This window comes from Neltuma alba, unplaced genomic scaffold (genome assembly GCF_004799145.2).
Source record: "Neltuma alba isolate B1F8T4 unplaced genomic scaffold, ASM479914v2 tig00010889_pilon, whole genome shotgun sequence".
Lineage (NCBI taxonomy): Eukaryota > Viridiplantae > Streptophyta > Magnoliopsida > Fabales > Fabaceae > Neltuma > Neltuma alba.
In genome coordinates, this window is record NW_021635676.1 from 191,582 (window position 1) to 213,696 (window position 22,115).

Genomic DNA, 22,115 nt, shown 5'->3' on the forward strand with positions numbered 1-22,115 from the left:
CATATGTGAAAAATCAAGTGTTGATTATTTCTTATTTCATTAACTATCTTTACTATTCTAGTATAGTAGCTACTACTCTGTTAAGGATATTAATGGTTAATGGCCATGGTAGGTTTCTATTTGATTGGTTTTATTCTTCCTATCATAACTATTACCTAAATATTTTTGGCTAATTCTTTTCTATATATTGATCTTTAAAAAATAAAGTATCATTTTGGAAATGTTTATTTACCATTAATTAGAGAGGCTGTTATACATATTTATTGTAAATAATTAATTTAATTAGTTTTCTTAATTTACTTAAATTAATTAATGAGTTCTTATATTAAAGATAGTATATGGCATGCCCATGAACTGTTGTAGCCTAATTATTTTGATGAATTGATACCTTTTGTTCTGATGGGTAATTCAAACAGCCTAGTTAGTGAGGATGGATGATGAATGATTTATAGTGCAAACCGGGGAAGAAATTAAAATTCAAGTAAGAAAGGAATTTGAATATGTTTTTATATATAACATAGTATTTTTATTTTGGGTTTGAAACTAATTTTTGTTGGGTTAGGAGCGTTAATATTAAAACCTATCTTTCTCTTTACAGAGAATGAGACTGTTTACCATCTTAATTAATAGCTTGTTGGTAAGGAATTTGAATTTTTTTTTTTCACCAGGGTATCCATCGGAGCGAGCCCAATGACTAATCCTTCGGGTACTGTCGGGCTCAAGATGAGAGCGACCCTCCTAGGCATGCTTGTTCCATTCCCATCCCTCCAGGAATCGAACCCCAGAAGCAACGGTTAAGGGACACAACTCTCTTACCAGTTGTGTCAGCACGCGCTGGTGGAATTTGAATATTTGATTACACAGAATTTAATTACTTCGTTTGGGCTCTCATCGCGCCCAGTAATGTGAACGAAATTACTGGACTATGATTCAAAGTATCACGTGGCTTAATTTGCAATCTCAATATTAATATTTTCTTTTTGAAAAATACAAAACACCCGGTGCTTAGTACATTGGCGACATCAAATATTCTGTCCTGGACTTCTCTCTCTTTTTGTCAACGCGTCCTACATCTCATTTGACGGGAATGGATAAAGTAGTTGCCAATATTGACTTTTAAAATGATTTATAATTATTTTTTTGGCCCCGCCACTTGGTTCTGGTTAGTTTATAGGAAAAATTTCAACTAAGTCCCACAATATGAACTTAATAAATTTTCCGTTTCAAAAGATTCTAAAAAATTCTTTATCTCCATGCTTTATCTCTCTGTTAGCCCCATTCCTTTCACTGTTTTCCGAGGTAGGATGGAATGGGGGCAGGGCATGACTTGCTTGCTATCTCAGAGTTAAAGGAGAATGTTTTTCTCTCCAACAAGTGGAAGACGGCATTAGAAAAAGATTCAAGAGTTGAAGGACTTGGCCGAAATCAAAACATTGTGAAATGTAGTCATATTCATCAGCATAAGCAGAATAAAAACCTGACGAGAAAAAGGCAAAGAACTATTAGTAGAATTACTAAAGCAAATTTAACCAAAGACCATGCATTCATTTTTATTCTTTCTGGCATTTTCACTTCCCTTTTCAATCAGTATTAAAAAGATGGTAACAAACAATGCAAGTTCTTAGGGATTGATTTGGCAGCAATCAAGCGAGAAAGCCCTACCTCCATAATAGTGATAAGGACTCTACTTACCTTGGTGATAGAGAACTTGTTCTAGCCGTGGGTGGCGCTGATCTCAATACACTTGCCACATAGGACAGTTAGGTAATAATTAGGGTTGATTTATTAAATGAAAAAAAAAGTTAAAAGACTGAATTTTAACAGAGTTAAAAACTCACAAAGTGAGTTATAACAAGTCATAGTTAAAAGATTAAGTTTTAATTGAGTTAAAATATGAAGGATCAAAAGTTAGCAACGTATAATCATTATTAATCTACTATTCATTGTAAATTTTTACATATAGATTTGTACATTTTCTATTTTTTGTTGTAATTTTTTAGATGCAGAGTTGTTATTTTATTATTTATTGTCGTAAATTTTTATATGTGGAGTTATACCTTATCTATTTTAAAGGTTTAATGGTCCTTTTACTTGTTCATTGAATTTCATTTTGGGTTAGAGGGATTGAATTGAATTTTCAGAATCTCTTGGGAGGAAAAGTTTATCAAGTCTTCATTGTGATAGTTAACTAAAACTTTCCCAAAAATATCACCCACGAAGTTACGGCGAAAAGGAAGTGCCGACAATTAAACGTCAACGCGGCTATTGGTAGAGCTCATCTTCTTCCTTCTACTCTCTGGCTTCACATCATCATCGCGTTTATCTTCCAAAATCCTGATGTAAGTAACTTTCTCTCTTTATTTACTTTATTAGTTTCAGACTTTGAGTTGGGTTTCCTTTTTCTCCTAGTTTCGCTTTGATTAGAGTTTCCATAGTTAAATTGAATGTGTGATTAGAATTGAATCGGAGATTGTGGATGCAGGAAATGGAGTAATGGGGAAAGGAGGTGGAAGGCCAAAGGAAATTGAAGTGTGGAAACACGTCACTGTATTGGAAGGGAAGGAGAAGAAAGTAAAGTGCAATCACTGTGGATTTGTATTTGCAGCAAGTAATAATCGAATCAAAGCTCATATTAATCAAATTAAGTGCAAGGGTATTCGACCGTGTACTCCTGTTTCCAAGAAAGGCACCAGCGAGAAACAAGATCTCCTTGATTCGCAAGGTATTTAATACTACCTCCTCCCGCAGCGAATGTAATATTAAATTTGATTTTAAATATAATGTCCCGTTTGGTGCAATGGAATTCGTGCTGGGGAATTGGAAGTGGAAGTGGAACTATGAAATTGGACTGTTTGGTGTGTTGAAGTCCACTTCCTTGTGGAACTCGGCTCCACCAAAAATGATGAAAGTGGTTCCTTGGCCTTGACCATACCCAGGAACTGATATGAGTTCCGTGAAGTAAAACTGTATGACCATAATACCCTCATATATTTTATTAATTCACAGTTTTGCCCTCCTGCCCTACTTTCTTCTCTCCAGTTTCGAGTCTCGACAGCCTGCTTTTCCCTTTCTTCCGGCGACAGTCAAACGCAGTGGCGGTAACGATGACGACGACGAAGTATTGTAACGGCAAGCTCTGTCACCCTATCCCATCTTATTCTTCCTCCATCGTTCCCTCCCTCTTTCCTCGTCCACATCTATCGCAAGGTTTGGTCTGGATATCTAACAATAGAGAAGCTTGCAGATCTGAGTCGACAGCAACCTGGAAGCTTTGATCCTGTTTCAAGCTTCGATTTCTCAGGACCATGTGTCAAAACTCCAAATCTTTGACCGACTGGTGGGGTTTGATTTCTTGTTCTTGGTTTGATTTCTTTTCTGAAAGAGAACACAACTGCAAGAGAGCTGTTTGAAGAAGGATATGAAAAATCAACGGATTGTGCAGCGAATTAGCAAGGAACAACAGCTCTCAAAACACGCTCCTCCGTGAGATTACCATCCTTGTTCATGGAAGAAAGAGATTTTGTTCCTTTTTCAGATTGTAGTTTTGAATTGATAGGTGATTTTTTTTAGTTTTTTATTTTTCAGATTGTGATATGTTGATATTTTTGGATAGATTCTTCGATTTTGGTTTGCTGCGTTCTTTTCCATTCACTGTGATTCTGCTTGATTATTTTGTGCTCTCTCTCTTGTTGCCGGTTTGATTATCTGATGTTGGTTTGGGTAGGCTGGCCGTGGATGCAAAGGAGGGGGATTTTTTTTTTTTGTTGGGATAAAGGGTATTTCAGTAACTTCATATTAAAAATTATATCCCTTTTTTTTGGCCAAAATCCTACCAAACATTTTAAAATCCACTTCCATTCTCATTTCCATTTCCGCTACCACTTATATTTTCACTTCCACTTCCATTAAAAACTCTTCCATCATACCAAACAGGACATAAGATTTCAATCTTTTTTCTTTTCAAATTTATAATGTTTTCTCTTAAACATTCTTATTGTGATGGATCTTGCTAAGAAGCTGTTCTAATGCACATAATTAAAAATGATAGTTCTGAAAAATCAACACACATTTATTATAATTAACTAACTTAATGATTTTTTTAATCTTTTTAAATTAATTGTTTAATTCTTATATTAAAAATTAGAAATGGTATTATTTTAATTTGATGAATAATGATATTTTGGCATCTCAAAGGGTATTATTGGTTTTTTTTTGCCAACTAAAGAATAAAGTGTGGTAATCTCCTTGAGAGAGGCAAAAATACCATTGTCTCTCATATATGAATAAATATATTCTGTTATTCTTTCCATCCGGAATATAAATGTGAAATTAGTAATATTTCTGCGCCTAAATATCAGTACGTGGTTTTTGGAATTTTTTTGACCTCATACGTGTTCTGGATTATATTAATAATTGTGGATTGTGCTAACTAGTATGTTAATTATAAATAAGATCCTCAGTCTTTTTTTAATCATATATTGGGGGTGAGGAATAATTCATATGAACTATGTGATAGCTAATGTAATGAGAAAATCATTAGAAAGTACTAAGGAGGGAATGTAATTAATTACCAAAAAATTTTATAACAAGTAAGTTGTCGAAATATTTTTTTTTCTGATAATAAGTTGTTAAAATATTTTTAAAACGAAGAAATGTGTTTTTAAAAATTCATATCTTTATGTAAATTTATGAAATCAACAAGTTTAAAAGTCATACCACCCACGAAGTTACGGCGAAAAGGAAGTGCCGACAAGTAAACGTCAACGCGGCTATTGGTAGAGCTCATCTTCTTCCTTCTACTCTCTGGCTTCACATCATCATCGCGTTTATCTTCCAAAATCCTGATGTAAGTAACTCTCTCTCTTTATTTACTTATTCGTTTCAGACTTTGAGTTGGGTTTCCTTTCTCTCCTAGTTTCGCTTTGGTTTGAGTTTCCATAGTTAAATTGAATGTGTGATTGGAAGTGGATCGGAGATTGTGGATGCAGGAAATGGAATAATGGGGAAAGGAGGTGGAAGGCCAAAGGAAGTTGACGTGTGGGAACACGTCACTGAATTGGAAGGAAAGAAGAACGAAGTAAAGTGCAATCACTGTGGATTTGTATTTGCAGGAACTAACTATCGAATTAAAGCTCATATTAATCAAATTAAGGGCAAGGGTATTCGACCGTGTACTCTTGTTTCCAACAAAGGCACCAGCGAGAAACAAGATCTCCTTGATTCGCAAGGTATTTAATACTACCTGCTCGTGTAGCTAATTTAATATTAAATTTCGTTCTACATCTCAATCCATGTTTTAGAAAAATTTATAATGTTTTCTCTTGAACATCTTTATTGATAGTAAGAGATCTCGCTAATGAGTAATTTGAATAGAAGATGATTTAGAAAAATCAACATATATTTATTACAATTAACAACTTAACTAATTTTCTTAATCTTCTTAAATTAGATCTTTAATATAAGAGCTTGTTTGACTTTTATTTTGGTCATAAATATAAGACTCCAATCTACTTTATCGCTCATATTAATCTACTTTTTTCTCAAGGTAGTCCTTATAATAATAGTAGTTCTAGCCAATACGCTTGATTAGCAAGAATATTTTAAAAAAAATAACACATATTTATTACAAATAACTAACTTAACTAGTTTTCTTAATTTACTCAAATTAGTCAACATAGTTCTTATATTAAGGACCGAAAGTAGTATTTAACTCTTATATTAAAGATTGGAGGTAGTATTATTTTCATTTGAAGGAAGAATGATATTTTGGTATCTTGAAAGGGTATTATTAGCATTTTTTTTTTGCCAACTAAGGAATAAAGTGTAATAATCTCTCCTTAAGAGAGACAAAAATACCATTGTCTCTCATGTATGAATAACATCAGTATATTTTGTTATTCTTCGAATCGTGAATATCAATGAAATTAAACATTACTAGTGTGCGAAATTAATTTATCAGAAAAGGATGTAAATAAATATTGTTATTTGTAATATTTCTGCGCCTAAATATCAGTAAGTGATTTTTGGAATTTTTTTCTTGACCTCATACGTGTGCCGGATTGTATTAGTAGGGGATTGTGCTAACTAGCATGTTAAGTGTAAATAAGATATTCCTCAGTTTTTTTTAATCATATGTTGTGGTGAGGAATGATTCATATGAACTAAGTGACAGTTAATGTAATGAGAAAATCATTAGGAAGCACTAAGGAAGGAATGTAATTAATAACAAGTGAGTAACATGTAATAACAAGCTCTGGTGTAGGATATAGAACATGTCCAATAATGTTGCTCACTTGTTTTTAAACTTTTTGGTAAATATATATATATATATATATTTTCCTTAGAACCCCATATTGATTTTCCCTAATTTAATAGCATGGTCACTATTAATTCATATAGTCAAGAAGTTTGAATTTGTGTTGTGACTTTCGAGACTAATTAATGTACTCATTGCTTTATTATGCATGAAACAGGTTTACTAACAATGGATAAACCAAGAGTTTATAACAGACTCAATGAAAGAATGCTTGATTTAAAGCGGGAACGCATTAAGTTTCCCCAACAAGAAAGCATCGACAAAAAAGCTATGCATCAAGAGAGGATTAAAGTCGGTCCTTTTTATGTTTCCAATATTGTGAATGAACCTGACTTACAGTTGATACAATATGTGTTTGAGAATTATTCAAGGTTAGATTCATATGCTTATAACTATATGATTGGTGTTTTTGTTTGTGCGTAATTTTGTATTTTAATCTGAAGCATAGTTAAATCACTTACCTTATATGTTCTTTAGTGAGAGGTGTACACCTTTTCGGTCATCACATTTACATCTGCCTCAATCTCAGTTGATCACGCTTAGACCAGAAACTCATTTGGATTCGGGTGTGAGTATTTGCTTATACGTTTATTCTATATATTTTGTTATCATTAAGCAAGGTCTTGATTGTGTTATTGTTCAATTTTCCTGCTTTCTTAGATAATAGATGTTTTTGCTGGTATCTTGACCGAATCTGAAAGAAGGAAGAGAAGTAAACCTGTCAATTGGTATCTTCCCGTGATGTTTTCGGTGATTGCTTATTCCCTTTTCAATTGGATGATATATGTTATATTGTTAGTTCTTGAATCTAAAACAATCTCATCGACCAGAATATTTAGTTGTTCTTTTGTGATGTGATTATAGAGTGCAGCACTCAGTGATGATGCAAGTTCCTTCCTTGACTTTGTTGAACGGCAAAAATTGAAAGAGACGTACATGTTTGACGACTTGAAAGATTGTGAGAAGGTATTATCTTTTTCTCTGACTTGTAATTGACATTTCATTCATAATAGTGATTTTTTTTTGGCTACATGTCAATTTGATTCGTTTGATCACACATGGCAGATATTTATCCCTGTTCATGTCGAAAAAGATTCATGTGGACATTATTATTTAAACATTATTCATATGAAGAATCAAGAAATTGAAATATGGGATTCTCTATGTGATCAATTTATAGATAAAGCTAAACGTGACCAAACCACACAGAAATTGGTAAGCATCATACAGTTATGGTATTTGTATAATATGTATGGACTGATCTTTTAATTCTTTAGAATTCATCTTTTGTTTTTGTGTAGTTGCTTGCCATGGAAAGACTCTTCGGGGATGGTACATTCAAAGAATTTTACTCGAGAATAATGAGAAATATTCCGTTACAGCCTAATGGGTGAGTTTAAGAATATTTTATTAAAAAAAATTTCCACTTAATTAATTAAAACATGCATTCAACCGTATCCTGTTTCTTGAATATGTAGGCATGATTGTGGTATATTTGTTATTAATTATATGCAACAATTGGATAATTATGTGAGGGAAAAGCCTTTATTTCAGGTACGTTCTCTTGCATAGTTTTTACCTTTAAGGGCCCATTTGGTATGAAGGAAATGAAAGAGAAGGGATGAGAAGAAAAATTTCAAAGCTCAATTTAAAAAATTGAAGAAATTGGATTAAAAGTTTTTAATGAGATTTTCTTCTTTTGTTAATCTTACATCTTCTTTTTATCAAAATTTTAGAACACCACGTCTTTAAATTTTCCAATTGAACTTATCAAAATTTTTCCTCCCCTCCTTTTACCTCACCAGACATAGGGTAAATGTTTTTACACACATGTGCATAACACATGTATATGGATGTACGTACACTCTTAGGAGTCGTTTGGATTCATGATTAAAAACACTTATAAACATATTTCACATAAGTCAAGATAAAAATTTTCTTACATACTTACCTTATATTCTCTAAATCTGTTTATAAGTCATTCCAAACAAATTATTCATCATATGAATGATACAAACCAAACGCAGTTTGACAGCAATGAAGAAAGATTGAATTTGGTATTAAAGTTGCTTAAGAGTGACTTGAACCTAGAAAAGGAAACTATATGATGAAGTAGCAAGTTGGCACTCTGCACAAGTGGAAAGTGAAAGCGAAAGTTCTTGTGGAGTTAAAAGAAAAGTGGTTGATTCTGATAATAAAGTCAAGAGAAATAATATTGGTCTCAAAACAGGTACATGTTTTAACTTCAACAATTTACAGCCTTTTTTAGTAGTAATATAAAAAAAAAATTGCCATGATCACCTCATAGTTATTACTTTGTTTCTAGGATATCTAAAAGATGGATATCAAAATGCATGCAATATATTGAATTTATTTATATTTTATTCTTCTTACTTATTACGTTTGAAATAAATACTTAATTCCCATTGTGACCTCATTTTTTCTTATTGCTAGAACGTGTTAAAGACTACATATTGCCAACAACTGATTTAGTGGTCCTTAGTATCTTTAGCCCATAATATAATATCTAGTTTGTAGTTCAATTAATAGAACATTAAGACACAAAAAGGTAGTAATTTTCGCACAAATGCAAATTTGACCCTAATGAGTCTTCTATGTGTAATACCTGGTCAAGGCCTTTAAATTAAAATTTCCAAGCCCAAAATATGTTTGCCAGCTCTATTTTCAGTACAAATTAAATTAATGACGTCCTGAAAATTTTCATTCAGATCTATTGATCCAATCACTATTTATTTTGTCAAAGTCTATTGTATTAGTCTATTTAATGCTTCTTTAATTCTTTTTGGATTTTGTTCCTGTGATTAAACCACTTAGAATTTGCAAATGATTATTTGAAGCCGAAAAAACATTGCTAAAGTCAAAGACTCAGCTTGATGTTACTCCTCAATATAAATTAGAACTTCAAATCATTGTATTGAAAGTTTGGATGTGTATATATAATATTTTGTATACACCAAGTAGAACTTCAAATCATTGTTAGTCATACCGAGCCAATTTGTAGTACCCGCGTGCTTGGTGCTAAATGTGGATTTTGAGGTTTTTTTAAGCGCATTTTGGTGGACCCCTTTTCTTTTTATTTATTTTTAATCTGCTTAGCCTGGGAAGTCCAAATGTAGATATTATGAATAAACTTAAATGCAAGTCGCGATTTTTTTTCCCATCAGGTGTAATAGATTTTGAGTTTTTTTTTTTTTAAACGCGTGATTTCGTGGTATTGATATTTGAGATTTATGAATCGAATTCTCTGTAAAATCTTCTTTTCTTGGTGTATGGTCAATTCTCAATTCCACGTTCAGGCACAGGGCCCATTTAGTTCAATCTTTCTCCGTTGCCTTCCTCTGCTGATTGTACCATGTTTCATGATTTCCAAGTCTTCCCCGCTAGTTTTCTGTTTACAATCTCTAATCGCTAGATCCTGCAATAATACTTTTATTTTCTGCAGTATTTTCTGGGTGTCTTTCTGTTTAGGTAGTATCTGCATTTGTCTTTTGTTTTCTTTTTTGGGTCTCATTTTTCGTCATGTGAAACATCTACAGGTTCTGGTTCGTGGTCTCTGTCTTACACCTCTGAATCAGAGGAGGATTCACAGGTTCTGAAGGATCTGGGGAAGAGGAAGAGGATGATATCGAATCGCAAGGTAGCAAGGCAACGTCGGATGAGAATGAGAATGCAGAAGCATCTGGACGATCTGGGGGCTCAAGTGGCTCAGCTCAAAAAAGAGCCTCAGCAAATTCTCACAAGCGCCGATCGCAGCCCAGAACATTGCTCAAAACTTCACCATGAAATCTCTGCTCTTCGAGCTCAAGTGAGCGAGCTGTCCGCCAAGGTCGAATCTCTGAGCAAAAGAATCGATCACTCGACTGCCACCAACAATGCAGCTTCTGCCAAGCCCTCCTGTTATCCCACTGCCTTCAATCCATTGGCAGTTCATGCACAGTCTTTTGATAATTGGCTAGACTTTTTGATTGACGGTGATGTAGGTGGAAGTGGAAATGGGAGTGGAATTGGAAGAGGGAGTGGAATTGGAAATGAATATCATGGAGGTGGAAGTGCAACAGGAAGTGGAATTGAAAGTGGGAGTGAGTTTTAAAGTTGTTTAGTATGCGAATGGAAGTCTCATATTATTTTAAATTTATATATGTATTTTCAAGATAAAAAGATCAAAAGGGGGGAAAAAAAAGTCTCTTCCTTCATCCTCTGTATCATTCCTATACTAGGACTGAAACATCCACAATGAGCAAGAACAATCCGTCAACAAATAATTAAACTAGAGATCAAGTACCAACAATGATGAATCTTGCGAAAATAAAACTTAAATAATAAGAAAATCATCTTCCTTTCTTCCCGTTCAAAAACATCTCACCGTGAACTTGCTCTGTTATTCGAAATCTGGTAGAGAAGACTTCATCGCTGCCCTCTGGAAACTCAGATTCTCATCCCCTACGATGGTATTTCTTCACCCAACGATGACTCACGGCACCCACAATGACTGCTTTTGTTGTCGATTTAGAGATCCATCGATACACCAGAACCTTGAAATTTCACTGACCTGGGGAAGAAAGAGAGAGCAAAGAGAAAATTTCAGACACAAATGGAGATAGCAGAAAGAAATCGACATTTAATAACCTGAGAAGCTTAACGCGAGTATCTTAGAAGAACAACCACAGGAAAAACAAATGAGGAAGAAAATGGCCATTTCAATTTGTTGGGCGACGATGCTGACAGCTTATTGCGACTGAGCAAGGAAAGGTTGTGCTTGGATGGCCACCAGAGAAGAAATGATGTGGATGCTGACAGCTTATTGCGACTGAGCAAGGAAAGGTTGTGCTTGGATGGCCACCAGAGAAGAAATGATGTGGACGCGACAAAGGTTGAGGAAGACGGAGGAACGTTGTTGGCGGAGGAGGCTGAAGGGAGATGACAGAGGTTGAAGATAAGAAGGGGCAAATTAAAGGAGGGGAGTTGTCAATAAGACAAATTATGAACGGCATAGGAGTCCAAGAAATTGAGTTCCTATCCAGTTCCATGGGGGTCGACAAGGGGCCGAGTCCCCATCATTTGGGTTCCACAAGAATTGGCTTCCTTCTGACCAAACGGCCCAATCTTTCACTTCTCATCCCAGTTCCAATTTTGAGGCATCACTTCCATGCTCCTAACTGTAGCATTAAATTCATACATAAGGTCTATAGATTCAAAGAATTCCACCTTTTTTGGATTTTAGATTGACAATGTTGCTAACTCTTTGAAATCATTCTTTTATTGTGATTGTGCCTCACACACAAAGTATAATCTTTCTTGATATTTGTTTTAAGAGAAGTCCCATTAAATAGGCCATATTCAACTCCATTATCACCATATCCCATGTGCCGTTGCCATTTATTTTATTACTCAACAAAACAATAGACAATTCATTATTAGCAGGACCTAAGACATATAGAACTTATTTAGTCTAAGAAACCAAAAGGAAAGGCTCTAGCAAAAAGCAGTTAGAAGGAAAAAAAAAAACAAAAATCAAAACGCAACAATATTCCATATATATGGCAAAAACCAGCCAAACAACTCAGAATATTTAAATAATGAAAAAAAAAAAAGAAAACTACTAATTTTAATAAGAACCCCTAAATGAATCACAAATCACACGTAATACAACATCTATCACAAACACACAAATTCACAAACTAGGTCAACTAACAGAAAATCGCAACCATAACAAACCATATTTCAAACCTATTTTAATAGAAGGAAAAGAGAAAGTGTAGAACTTACAACACAAAAAGAATGAAGTAGGAAGATGACGAGAAAAGTGAATGGTAGAGGACAAAAAAGTGAACAATGAAATTGCCTTAGAAAATGCATTTAATATATAGAATTTATTTATATATTATTCTGTTCACTTATTACATTTGAAATAAATACCTGATTCCTATTGTGACCTCATTTTTTCTTATTGTTAGAATGTTTTAAAGACTATATATTGCCAACAAGTGATTTAGTGGTAAAAAGGTTCAAAGATATAAAAAATGGAAATGAAAAATGAGGTGCCAGCAGTTAGGACATGGGAAATGAGAGAGGCAGAAAAAACAGTTTTAGTAACTCGAGTCGTGCACAACAAGCTTTTATAGAAGAAGCTAGCGATAATTTTGACCATATTATTTGGGTTACTATGTCACGAGATGATAATAGTATTTACTAGTTTCAAAAGACCATCGTAAAAGATCAATTAATTTGGACATATTTGATTTCTGTGATGTCAAAAGAAATTATAAAAGTTAAATGTTTAGAAATAAGTGAACATAATAAGCTAGAGAAATTATGTGCCTGTTTGGTGGGGTACTTAAAGAGGTAAAAAGTAGCTTATAAGTATGATAAGTTAATTTATAAATTAAGGAGCTGTTTGTAATAGCTTTTGGCTAATTTAACTTATGAGTCAAAAGTTATTTTTTTAAGTATAATTAAAAAAAAACTAAAACTTACTTATAACTTGTGCAAAAACAGCTTTTTAAAATTAAAAGACATTTTTACCCTTATATTATGTTGTTTTTATACTTCTTTCTATATATTTCCTGTGCCTGCCAGTCAGTATTTAGGTATCTATTTTTAATATTCTTTTAAGGAAAAATAATTTTTTTAACAGTTTTTATAATATTTTTAATTTTTAATATTATTTTTATTCATATTTACGTAAATTTTGTACAGTATATTATCCAATTACCTATGTAATGTTATTTGGTTCAAAAATTTTCACGTTACTAAGATTTCCAATTTAAATATATTTTATTCATTAAATATAACTTCTTCTTATTATAATAATTTAAAATTATTATATTTTGTAAATTTATATTTTTAATATTTTTAATTATTTAATAAAAGTTGCACTCATTTTGATCATTCTACAAACTAAACTTAATTGTTCAATTACAATCCAAACAAATTTTTCATTTTACAAATTAACTTTTATAAAAGCAAATTCAAACATAAATTGCATTATCCAATCTAATTTTTTTAATATTACATTAAAAATAAGTTATTTTTTGTACCGTGAATTCAAACGTACCCTATGTGTTGTGCCTCTGTCATTTCTCTCATTTTGGTGAGTTTCGGAATTACAAGCCTCTCCATTGCTCCGTCGATGCAATGCTTCAAGCTACATGTGAGAGTTTGGCCAATTTCCGGAAACAGGGGAGGGCAGGGGAGCCTTGCTTAACGGATTGTAAGGTGGAGAACATAGCGTCGTGGTCGTCCTTGTCGGATAAATCCTGGGCCATCGCGTCTTCCCCTGAATCCGACATCAGCTTCTTGTATTTTTCGGATTCCAAGGATGACGCCATTAGTTTCCTTCCTTGGAGATTGATTGGCCTGCTATTTGAGATGTCATCACTCTTCCTCGTTATATGGCGTGGTCCTCTTCTAGTTTTGGTATGCATGTACTTGGGGTTTTGTATGTCTTGTCGCTTATAATGTTTCTTTTTCTTGATTCAAGTCACTCTTAAACCACTTTAAAGCCAAATTCAATCTTTCTTGTCTGTAAAACTGAATTTTGCCCATATTATTAGTGTTTATACATTCATGTGCATGTCCATGTATAGTCGTGTAGATTGTTTAGCAAAAATTAACTACTTTTTTGGTCATAAATACAAGACTCGTTTTGTAACGTAATTTACGTTATAGAATAAATTTTATATTTAGGATCGGAGAAATAACTGGTAAGTGAAAATATCAGGGGAATAAATGATTTTTGTCTCACATTCAGTTGTTGCATATAGTTAATATCAAATATACCTAGTCATATCTATATATTTATATATTGAACAAACTAGATTGTGCTACCCCGTGCGTTGCACGGGGAGCGATTACTTTATTAAGGCTCTCCCTCAAAATAATATTATTCTCATATTTGCTAACGCACATACGTTAAAATTACTCCAATGCCTTCAATTCTTCTACACATTTTTATATGTTTGTATAACTTATAAAATATTATCGACAATATTATAACTGTTATTATTGATGAATTTTTTAAAAAAAATAATAAAAATTTCTCAACTCTTATTTAAAATTTAAATTCATTGGGGACGAATGATGTTATTGCTCATTTGATGCGTAATAAAGGTCCACCGAGCAGGGATCACTGTTTATTTGTCTATAGCTATGCATTCCCCGAGTCAATCTTCAACACATAGCTAGCTAGAAAAGTAGCTATGTACTGTGACCTATTAAACCGATACCCATATGAAGCTCATAGAAGTTTTAGGACGACGGAATAGAATAATTCTTTACTATGAAAGATTTTCAATCAAAACTAAAACATGTTGTCATTATTTTAGAATTTTCTAAGCATGAACTTGAAACTTGTAAGGATACCTACTCATGACAGGCTCTGTCGCATAGTAAAACGCCAAATCTACAGATAAAAAGATAGTTACTTAGGACAGTCTGCACCATATACGAGTTACCAATAGGAAAACTAATATATATAGGATGAACCACAATTCTGCAGTTGCCATTGAGGGATGAAGGAAAGGAGATTCCTTGCTCGCTCTTTGAACAGCGTATTTAGTTAAATAGGCCCCCTTATTAGTTTACTCAAATACGTCTTGGAAAATAATGATGCAAAAACGTTGATACACTTCATCTTCTTTTTTCTTTTGAGTAAATATATTTTATCTTATTAATATATCATTAATTACAAACCTTTTCAATATCCACTCCAGCAGAAGAAATTACTGCACTATAAGATATCGAAAGTCATTAGATGTCTGAACTTACTGTATTTTAAGATGTCCTAATAGTAAAGTAATAAGACAACATTTTTGGAGATTTTCATATTTATAACCAGATCAATACTATTCAACACAGCTCAAACGTTTTATACAAGTTGCTGCTGATATATGCATTTGTCATGTAAACGTGCATCCATTTGAACAAGAAATGCTATGAACAAACTATACAGATGCAGGGAAAAAAAATCAGTAGTTCTGACTTCTTGATGCTAATACTGCAACCCAACGTGAAAAATCTTCTTTTTAGGTGAGCATCAAAATAAATTCCATTTGCAGCCTAGTTTTCTAGCTATCTAGTAAGGGAATGCTGCACAAAGCAATTAATAAAATAAATTATTATATGAAAATGATCCTTTGTAAAAGTAAGTGGAACAATATTAAAGAAACCACCAAGATCAAAAGCAATGATGGGAAAAACAAAGGCACAGTTAATGCCACTTGCAGGATTCTAAAAAGACTATTAAGGATGTCTCTGGTGAGATCACCATGAAACAAAACATGCATACAAGAAACATGCTATTAAACATTAAACACTACAACTGATAGCAAGCACCCATACCAATCCACAATGACAAAGTACATAGGGACAAATTTTCTGTAGACTATTTCACATTGCCCCAGGGAAAAAGTTTTGACTTCAACCTTTCTCACCCAACATGGCATCACCTGCAGAAAGTATATTGGAAGGCATAATATTGTTAAGTTCCGCCCCATGAAAGGGAAGTTTCAACTCATGTAAAATGTCAATAGACAAGACAATAAAATTGATATTAAATAAGTTTAAAGCAAGCAAATTAGCACCATTTAAAATACCAAAAGTCACATGACAAGTCGACAATTTACCATGTCTATTTCACATTCCCTCAAAATAGACCGGTTGAGTAGTATTGTTTAGGATCATTCAATAAAAATAAACACTTTCTGCTCCACTTTATCATCATAAAGAGACGTCCCTTTGCAGTATACCCACTGAAATGTAGACACTACTGCTTGTTTTGACAATTGAAAAATGAAGTTTTACCATACTTTTTAAGGTCAATGACTCCATCACCTAAACTGTTATTTCTCATGAAATGAATAAGTCCAAGATTAATTAGATATAAAACCACCAACAGTTTATGCCCTCTAAATAACTTGATGAAAAAAAAAGATTTCCCGACCATTAATGAAGCAAAAGAATACAATTTTTAACCCAAACTTCATCTTATATATCTGCAAAAAGTACACAATGTATGTTCATTCATGGATAGAGAAGTCTCAAAATGTGTGTAATTTCTGTGCATGGAGTCAGCCTTTTGCATCGACTCAGCCTTCTGCACTGCGAGCTGACTAATCTGTCCTCTTTTTATTGCTTGATTCTACTCACTCTTCTCCACCTCCCCTCTAGCTTCACGATGGCAGCTTTTTTTTTCCCTCTGCCATTTCAACACTATCTGCAAAAATGGAAAAGGGGCTAGGGCCAGAAAGCATTTCTCATCACAATAGGGAGATTCATGTTCATTTGACTAATTTGTGAGCTTTACTTCATATTTTTATTGTTGACAATCATTCCAACAAAGCATTGTCATTCATGTTTTAGAAGTTGATAAATTATTAATGTTTACTTCTCATTTTCTGCTTCTTAATTATGGAATAATAACAACATACAATGAACACACATTAATAAAAAAGATAATTGCAAGGGTAGAATATTTGAATACTATTCGAAAGTAAATGGGCAATACAAAAATATAAGATATTTAGATTAAGACTACACAAGGAGGCATTATACTACAGAACACTAAAGAGCCCTTGTCTTCATTATTAATCTAAACGCCAGTTCACGAAAGGCATAAACTGATAAGAAGCTTAAAAAAAAACCAAAAAAAAAACTACTCATAAAGCTTAACAATGTATCCTGACAAGGAGAGGTACCTTGTGATACCCTCTATACCTGATGAAACATTTCTTACACATTTGGATTCAGTTGGGTAGAAAGAATTGAACCACATCGTTGAAGTTTATCATGGTAGAAAAAATGATAAAACTTAAAAATCAAAGATCTACCAAGCTTGAAGAGGAAGGAAAGAGTACCAGAAAATTGGGGAACATATTTTAATAATTTTGGTTTCATTTCCATTGCCATGAGCCATGGTCTTAAGCAACCTCCCCTATCAATTCAAAATGTATGGCTCAACTAAAAACAAAGCATCGATTAGTATTGCCTGTAACCTCCGCTACATCAATTTTTAGTACTACAATCTCCCATAGAAGCATCAAAATAAGCTCCACTTGCACCAGAATTTTTTGACAGACCAGAAAAATTAAAGCCAACAATCTAAGCAAACCTGCAATACAGTCGAATGAAGCATATAAGAAAAGATCCAACAGGTTAAGGGCATCTCATAACCGTTCAAAGCTTGAAAATAGGTCATCTCTATCTACATAGTGCAAATTAAGAGTAATATAATTTTCGATTCATTATGCTGCATAATCAGCAATCTTTAGAACTCCACCGGTTATAAGCTTTTCTTGACAATGCAATTAAAAATTGAGAACGAAGACAGTATATTTGCAAGCAAAACTTCAAGGTTATCCACATATATATCGTAAAAGCTTGGATGTCACAGAACATTCTAGCAAAAGAAAGGAAAAAAACTTGGATGTCAGACATAAGGCGAAAGGAAGAAATATGGACATCATACAACATTTCAGCAGAAGAAATAAAAAGATTCGGTGCCACCCACATATGTAGTGTAGGAGACGAAGGGTGGGATGAATAAATGAGCAGTTGACCAATGAACTTACTTTTGCAGTGATGATGGCAAAAGGAACAATGTTTGTGCAAGTCCTTCCTCTCTTTGCTCCGTTCTAGCTGCAGTGATCTGCAAACGAAGAAGGCTATGAAGATGGGGGAAAAAAATGTAGCACCAGCCAAACATCACACCACACACAAGGGAATAGGAAGAAGCTATGACATTATAGTGAGTTCCAGCAAAAGAAAGGAGTAGATTCAAACATACCCACTCATATAGCGTAGAAGACGAGGGACAAGAATGAAGGACACTGAAGAAGATGAAGGAGCCGGAGAGCAGGCGGTAGAGGGAGAAACGTTTGTGGGGAAAGCTGGAAAAAGAGATGAAAGTAAGCCTGAGAAATGAGGCGGGGGATTCAAATTCAAAATATGATCTACACGGAGCCATTTGTTGTGAGCCATATGACACAAAGCCCAATAAAATCATTATTAAGCCAGATATCTCTTATGAACAGTAAAGTAAGCCGTTTGAGCCGTGGCTTGAGTGGAATAGTATTAAAAGATATATTGATATAATATGGTCAATATGCATAATTGTTTAATAATATGATAATTATAATTTAAATAGAAAAATCACAAACTCACCCATTATATTGTACTAGGATATTTCTCGCCATTTTCGAATCAAATTTTGTTAACATTATAGAATCCACGAAGAGATTCTCCATGGCATGCAACTATACATAAAAGCTTAATTCTAAAGAATTAAAAGAACAAACTATTGCTTACAGGTATACCACGCACAACTCTGGCACACTTGTAAAGTTATGTGTTTTTTTTTTTAAATCATGCTTAGTGTTATCTACAAGTTGATTGCTTAGAGAATCCCATATTTCAACTTCATTCTTCAAATGAGTAACAGAGAGACAATAATGTCCACATATATCTTTGTCAATATAAATGAGAACAAACATAAGTAATGTGTGATAAAACAAATCATATCAACTTGTGGTAAAAAAGAATAATCATAATAATAAATGTAATATATATAAACTACAAGAAGACAAAAAGAAGTGCCTTTTCACAATATAGTCATCTAACATGTAGTTCTCTTTTATTGTATATTTTTCAACAAAGTTAAGGAAGGAACTTACATTATCACCATTGAGTGCTGTCATCTATTGTCACATCACAAAAGACCCGAGAATTTTCTCTTCAGCTCCTCCTGAGCTGTTTGATATCATTAGGAATGACTCTATTTAAGATGCCTCTTGTCGAAGAGATATGAACTAAGGTGTCTCTTGCCTATCAAAAACAAAAAAAAAAACAAAAAAAAAACAAAACACAAAGGAAGGTATATATAGATGATCCAAAGATTTCCCACCATTGTTACTTTGACTTTGCTCCTATATATACTCGTTCGGAACTTAATGTAGGATATAATTAAAGAGTTAATGTTAGTTCTATATATAAGACTTATTTAACATGTTTATCAATTTTTTTCTAAATTAACTCTAACAATAATCAAGTAGGAGAATTAAAAAAAATGCTAGGGGTAATTTAGAAAGAACATATCACAATAACTAATTTAATTAATATTTTTAATCTATTCGAATTAGTTAATTAGGTCTTATATTAAGAATTAGAAGAGTATAAAATACACATATTGATCAAGCCACGCGAAATGGAGTCACAATCCCATTTATGTTACACTGCAAATAGCAATGATGGAAGCAGAGGGAGAGGGAGAGAGAGTTGGGGTGCAGGGGAGGAGTTTTTGTTCTTCTCTGCGTTCTCCTCTGATCACATATGCACATATATTAGAAACAGTTTCTGTGCCTCACTTATAGCTTGGCTAATGACGCGGACCGACGGACTTATATATATATATATATATATATATATTTTAACAGAGAGGGGTGAAGACATATAGAGGAATTGAAAATTGTAAATGGTTGTGTCAAAGCCGACCGTTCAGTACTGAGCTTTTGTGTTAATCTGAGAAATGAAGGAGAAGGGAGAAAGAACAGAAACTATGGTTTTTGCCGTGAATGGGGAGAGGTTTGAGCTCTCAAGCGTTGACCCATCAACCACTGTGCTTCAGTTCCTGCATACTCAGACTCCGTTCAAGAGCGTCGAGCTCGGCTGGGCGAAGGTTTCTCTCTCAGACTCTGTTTTATGATCATCATCTTCATGTTGAGTGTAACTGAAAGAGTTTGAATTCCACCGATGTGTGTGTGTGTGTGTGTGTGTGTGTGAGAGAGAGAGAGAGAGAGAGAGAGAGAGAGAGAGAGAGAGAGAGAGCCTCATATCGAGGAATTGAAAGCTGAAAATGGTGGGATCAAAGCCCACGGCTTTATGGTCTAAGAAAACTAGAAAAGTGCGTGGAGATGGCACGAACGTCCCTGAAGACAGTTCATTTCTGAGCTTTTGGGTTCATTTGCTTTGGTTTTTGTTGAGAAAGGAGAGAGATTTGAGCTCTCCAGCCATCAACCACTATGCCTCAGTACTTACGTTCTCAGACTCCATTGTGGGCGAAGGTCTGTCTCTAAGACCCTGTTTTATATGATGATCATGTCCACAACGTACAGTGGTTTCCTGATTTAGAAACCGGTAAGTCTCCAACAGGACGCTGATTTAGTTCGTTGTAATAAAAGATTGCATTATCGTTTCATTAAAAAAAAAAAAAATGTCTTCTTTCTAACATCTTATACGTACATATATACTGCATGCCCTTGACGTGTTTGTAATCTCAATTTGCAATCTCAACATTAATAATATTTCCTATTTTAAAAAAGTATATTGCCGACAACAATTATTCTGTCCTCGATCTCATTTGACGAGAATGCATAAAGAAGGTGCCACTATTGACTGCTAAGTGATTTATAAATGCTTCTTTGCCCAGCCACTACACTCTAGATTAGAGTAAATTAATAAATTAAATGACTCTACCTAAGGCATAGTGCCCCCAATTCAAAGGGGAGCTGCTATATTGTTAGCTCATCTTCTTCCTTCTTCTCTCTGGCTTCAAATCACCATCGCCATCATCTTCCAAAATCCTAATGTACTCAGCTTTCTCTCTTTATTTTACTTCATTCGTTTCAGTCTTTGAATTGGGTTTCTCGTTTCTCTTCACTTTTGTTTCTACTCTTTGATTGGGGTTTCTGTAAATTCAATAGCTTTTTCCAAAGCAGTCAGATTCCTTACCTTTTATATTTGCCGGCAAAGGAAAATCGTTGAACACTGGAAATTTCTTAGTACTTGTTTGGCAGTTAAATTGAATGCGTGATTAGAAGTGGATCCAAAATGATGGATGCAGCGAAAAGGCAATAAAGGAGAGAAGAGGTGGAAGGCCAAAGGATGTTGAACTGTGGACACGTCACTGTATTGGAGGGGAAGGAGAAGAAAGTAAAGTGTAATCACTGTAGATTTGTATTTGCACCAAGTGCTAATCGAATCAAATATCATATTAATCAGATTCCGGGTATGGGTATTCGACCGTGTAATCCTGATGACTCCAACAAAGGCACCAGCGAGAAACAAGATCTCCTTGATTCAACAGGTATGAAATAATAGTATCTTAATTTGAAGGAAGAATGATATTTTGGCATGTTGGAAGGGTATTACTCCTCTGCTCCTTAACATAGGACATACTTAACTAATTTGAGTAAATTAAGAATCTTAGTTAAATTAGTTGATATGATGTTTTTTTAAAACATACATAAGCATGTTCCTTAATTTCCTTCCTTCCTCTTTTCTACTTGATTATTATTGGGAGAATATCAATGAGATTAATTTTGGAAAAAAATAATAACACATGTGAAAAAAGATCTTACATGTAGAACTAACATCAGCTTTCTAATTAGATCCTATATTAAGGACAAGAGGAGTATTAAATGCCATTTTCTCTCACATATGAATGAATAACGAAGTATATTTTATTATATTCTTCCCATTGTGAGTATAAATGAAATTAAACATTACTAGTGTCTATTTATCAGAAAAGATGTCAACAAATTTGGTCATTTGTACGTAATACTTCTGCGCCTAAATATTAGTACGTATTTCTCTTATCATATACTGGGGTGAGGAATGATGCACGTGAACTAAGTGAGAGTTAATTTAATGGTAAAAATCACTAGGAGGTATTAAGGAAGGAATGTAACTAATCACCAAAAAGTCCCACAACAAGTTAGTGGAACATACAATGACAAGCTGCAGTGTAAAATATGACAACACTTCCTGCACTGCTCACTTGTTGTAA

At 33.7% G+C, this 22,115-nt stretch overlaps 1 protein-coding gene across 2 annotated transcripts in view; it reads left to right on the top strand.

The window, feature by feature from the left end:
* Positions 1-2,486: 2,486 nt before the first annotated feature.
* The window catches only part of LOC114759755 (uncharacterized), a 75,086-nt gene continuing 55,457 nt past the window's right edge, over positions 2,487-22,115 (top strand). Inside the window, exons 1-8 of one of the 2 annotated variants that reach the window (XM_028948994.1) lie at positions 2,487-2,722; positions 6,474-6,687; positions 6,794-6,884; positions 6,977-7,066; positions 7,181-7,282; positions 7,382-7,531; positions 7,618-7,706; positions 7,795-7,870. In XM_028948994.1, the coding sequence (XP_028804827.1) occupies positions 2,494-2,722; positions 6,474-6,687; positions 6,794-6,884; positions 6,977-7,066; positions 7,181-7,282; positions 7,382-7,531; positions 7,618-7,706; positions 7,795-7,870 (1,041 nt within the window). In that variant the 5' untranslated portion in view covers positions 2,487-2,493. The remainder of the gene's footprint in view (positions 2,723-6,473; positions 6,688-6,793; positions 6,885-6,976; positions 7,067-7,180; positions 7,283-7,381; positions 7,532-7,617; positions 7,707-7,794; positions 7,871-22,115) is intronic. The other variant, XM_028948996.1, reaches the window with a different exon arrangement.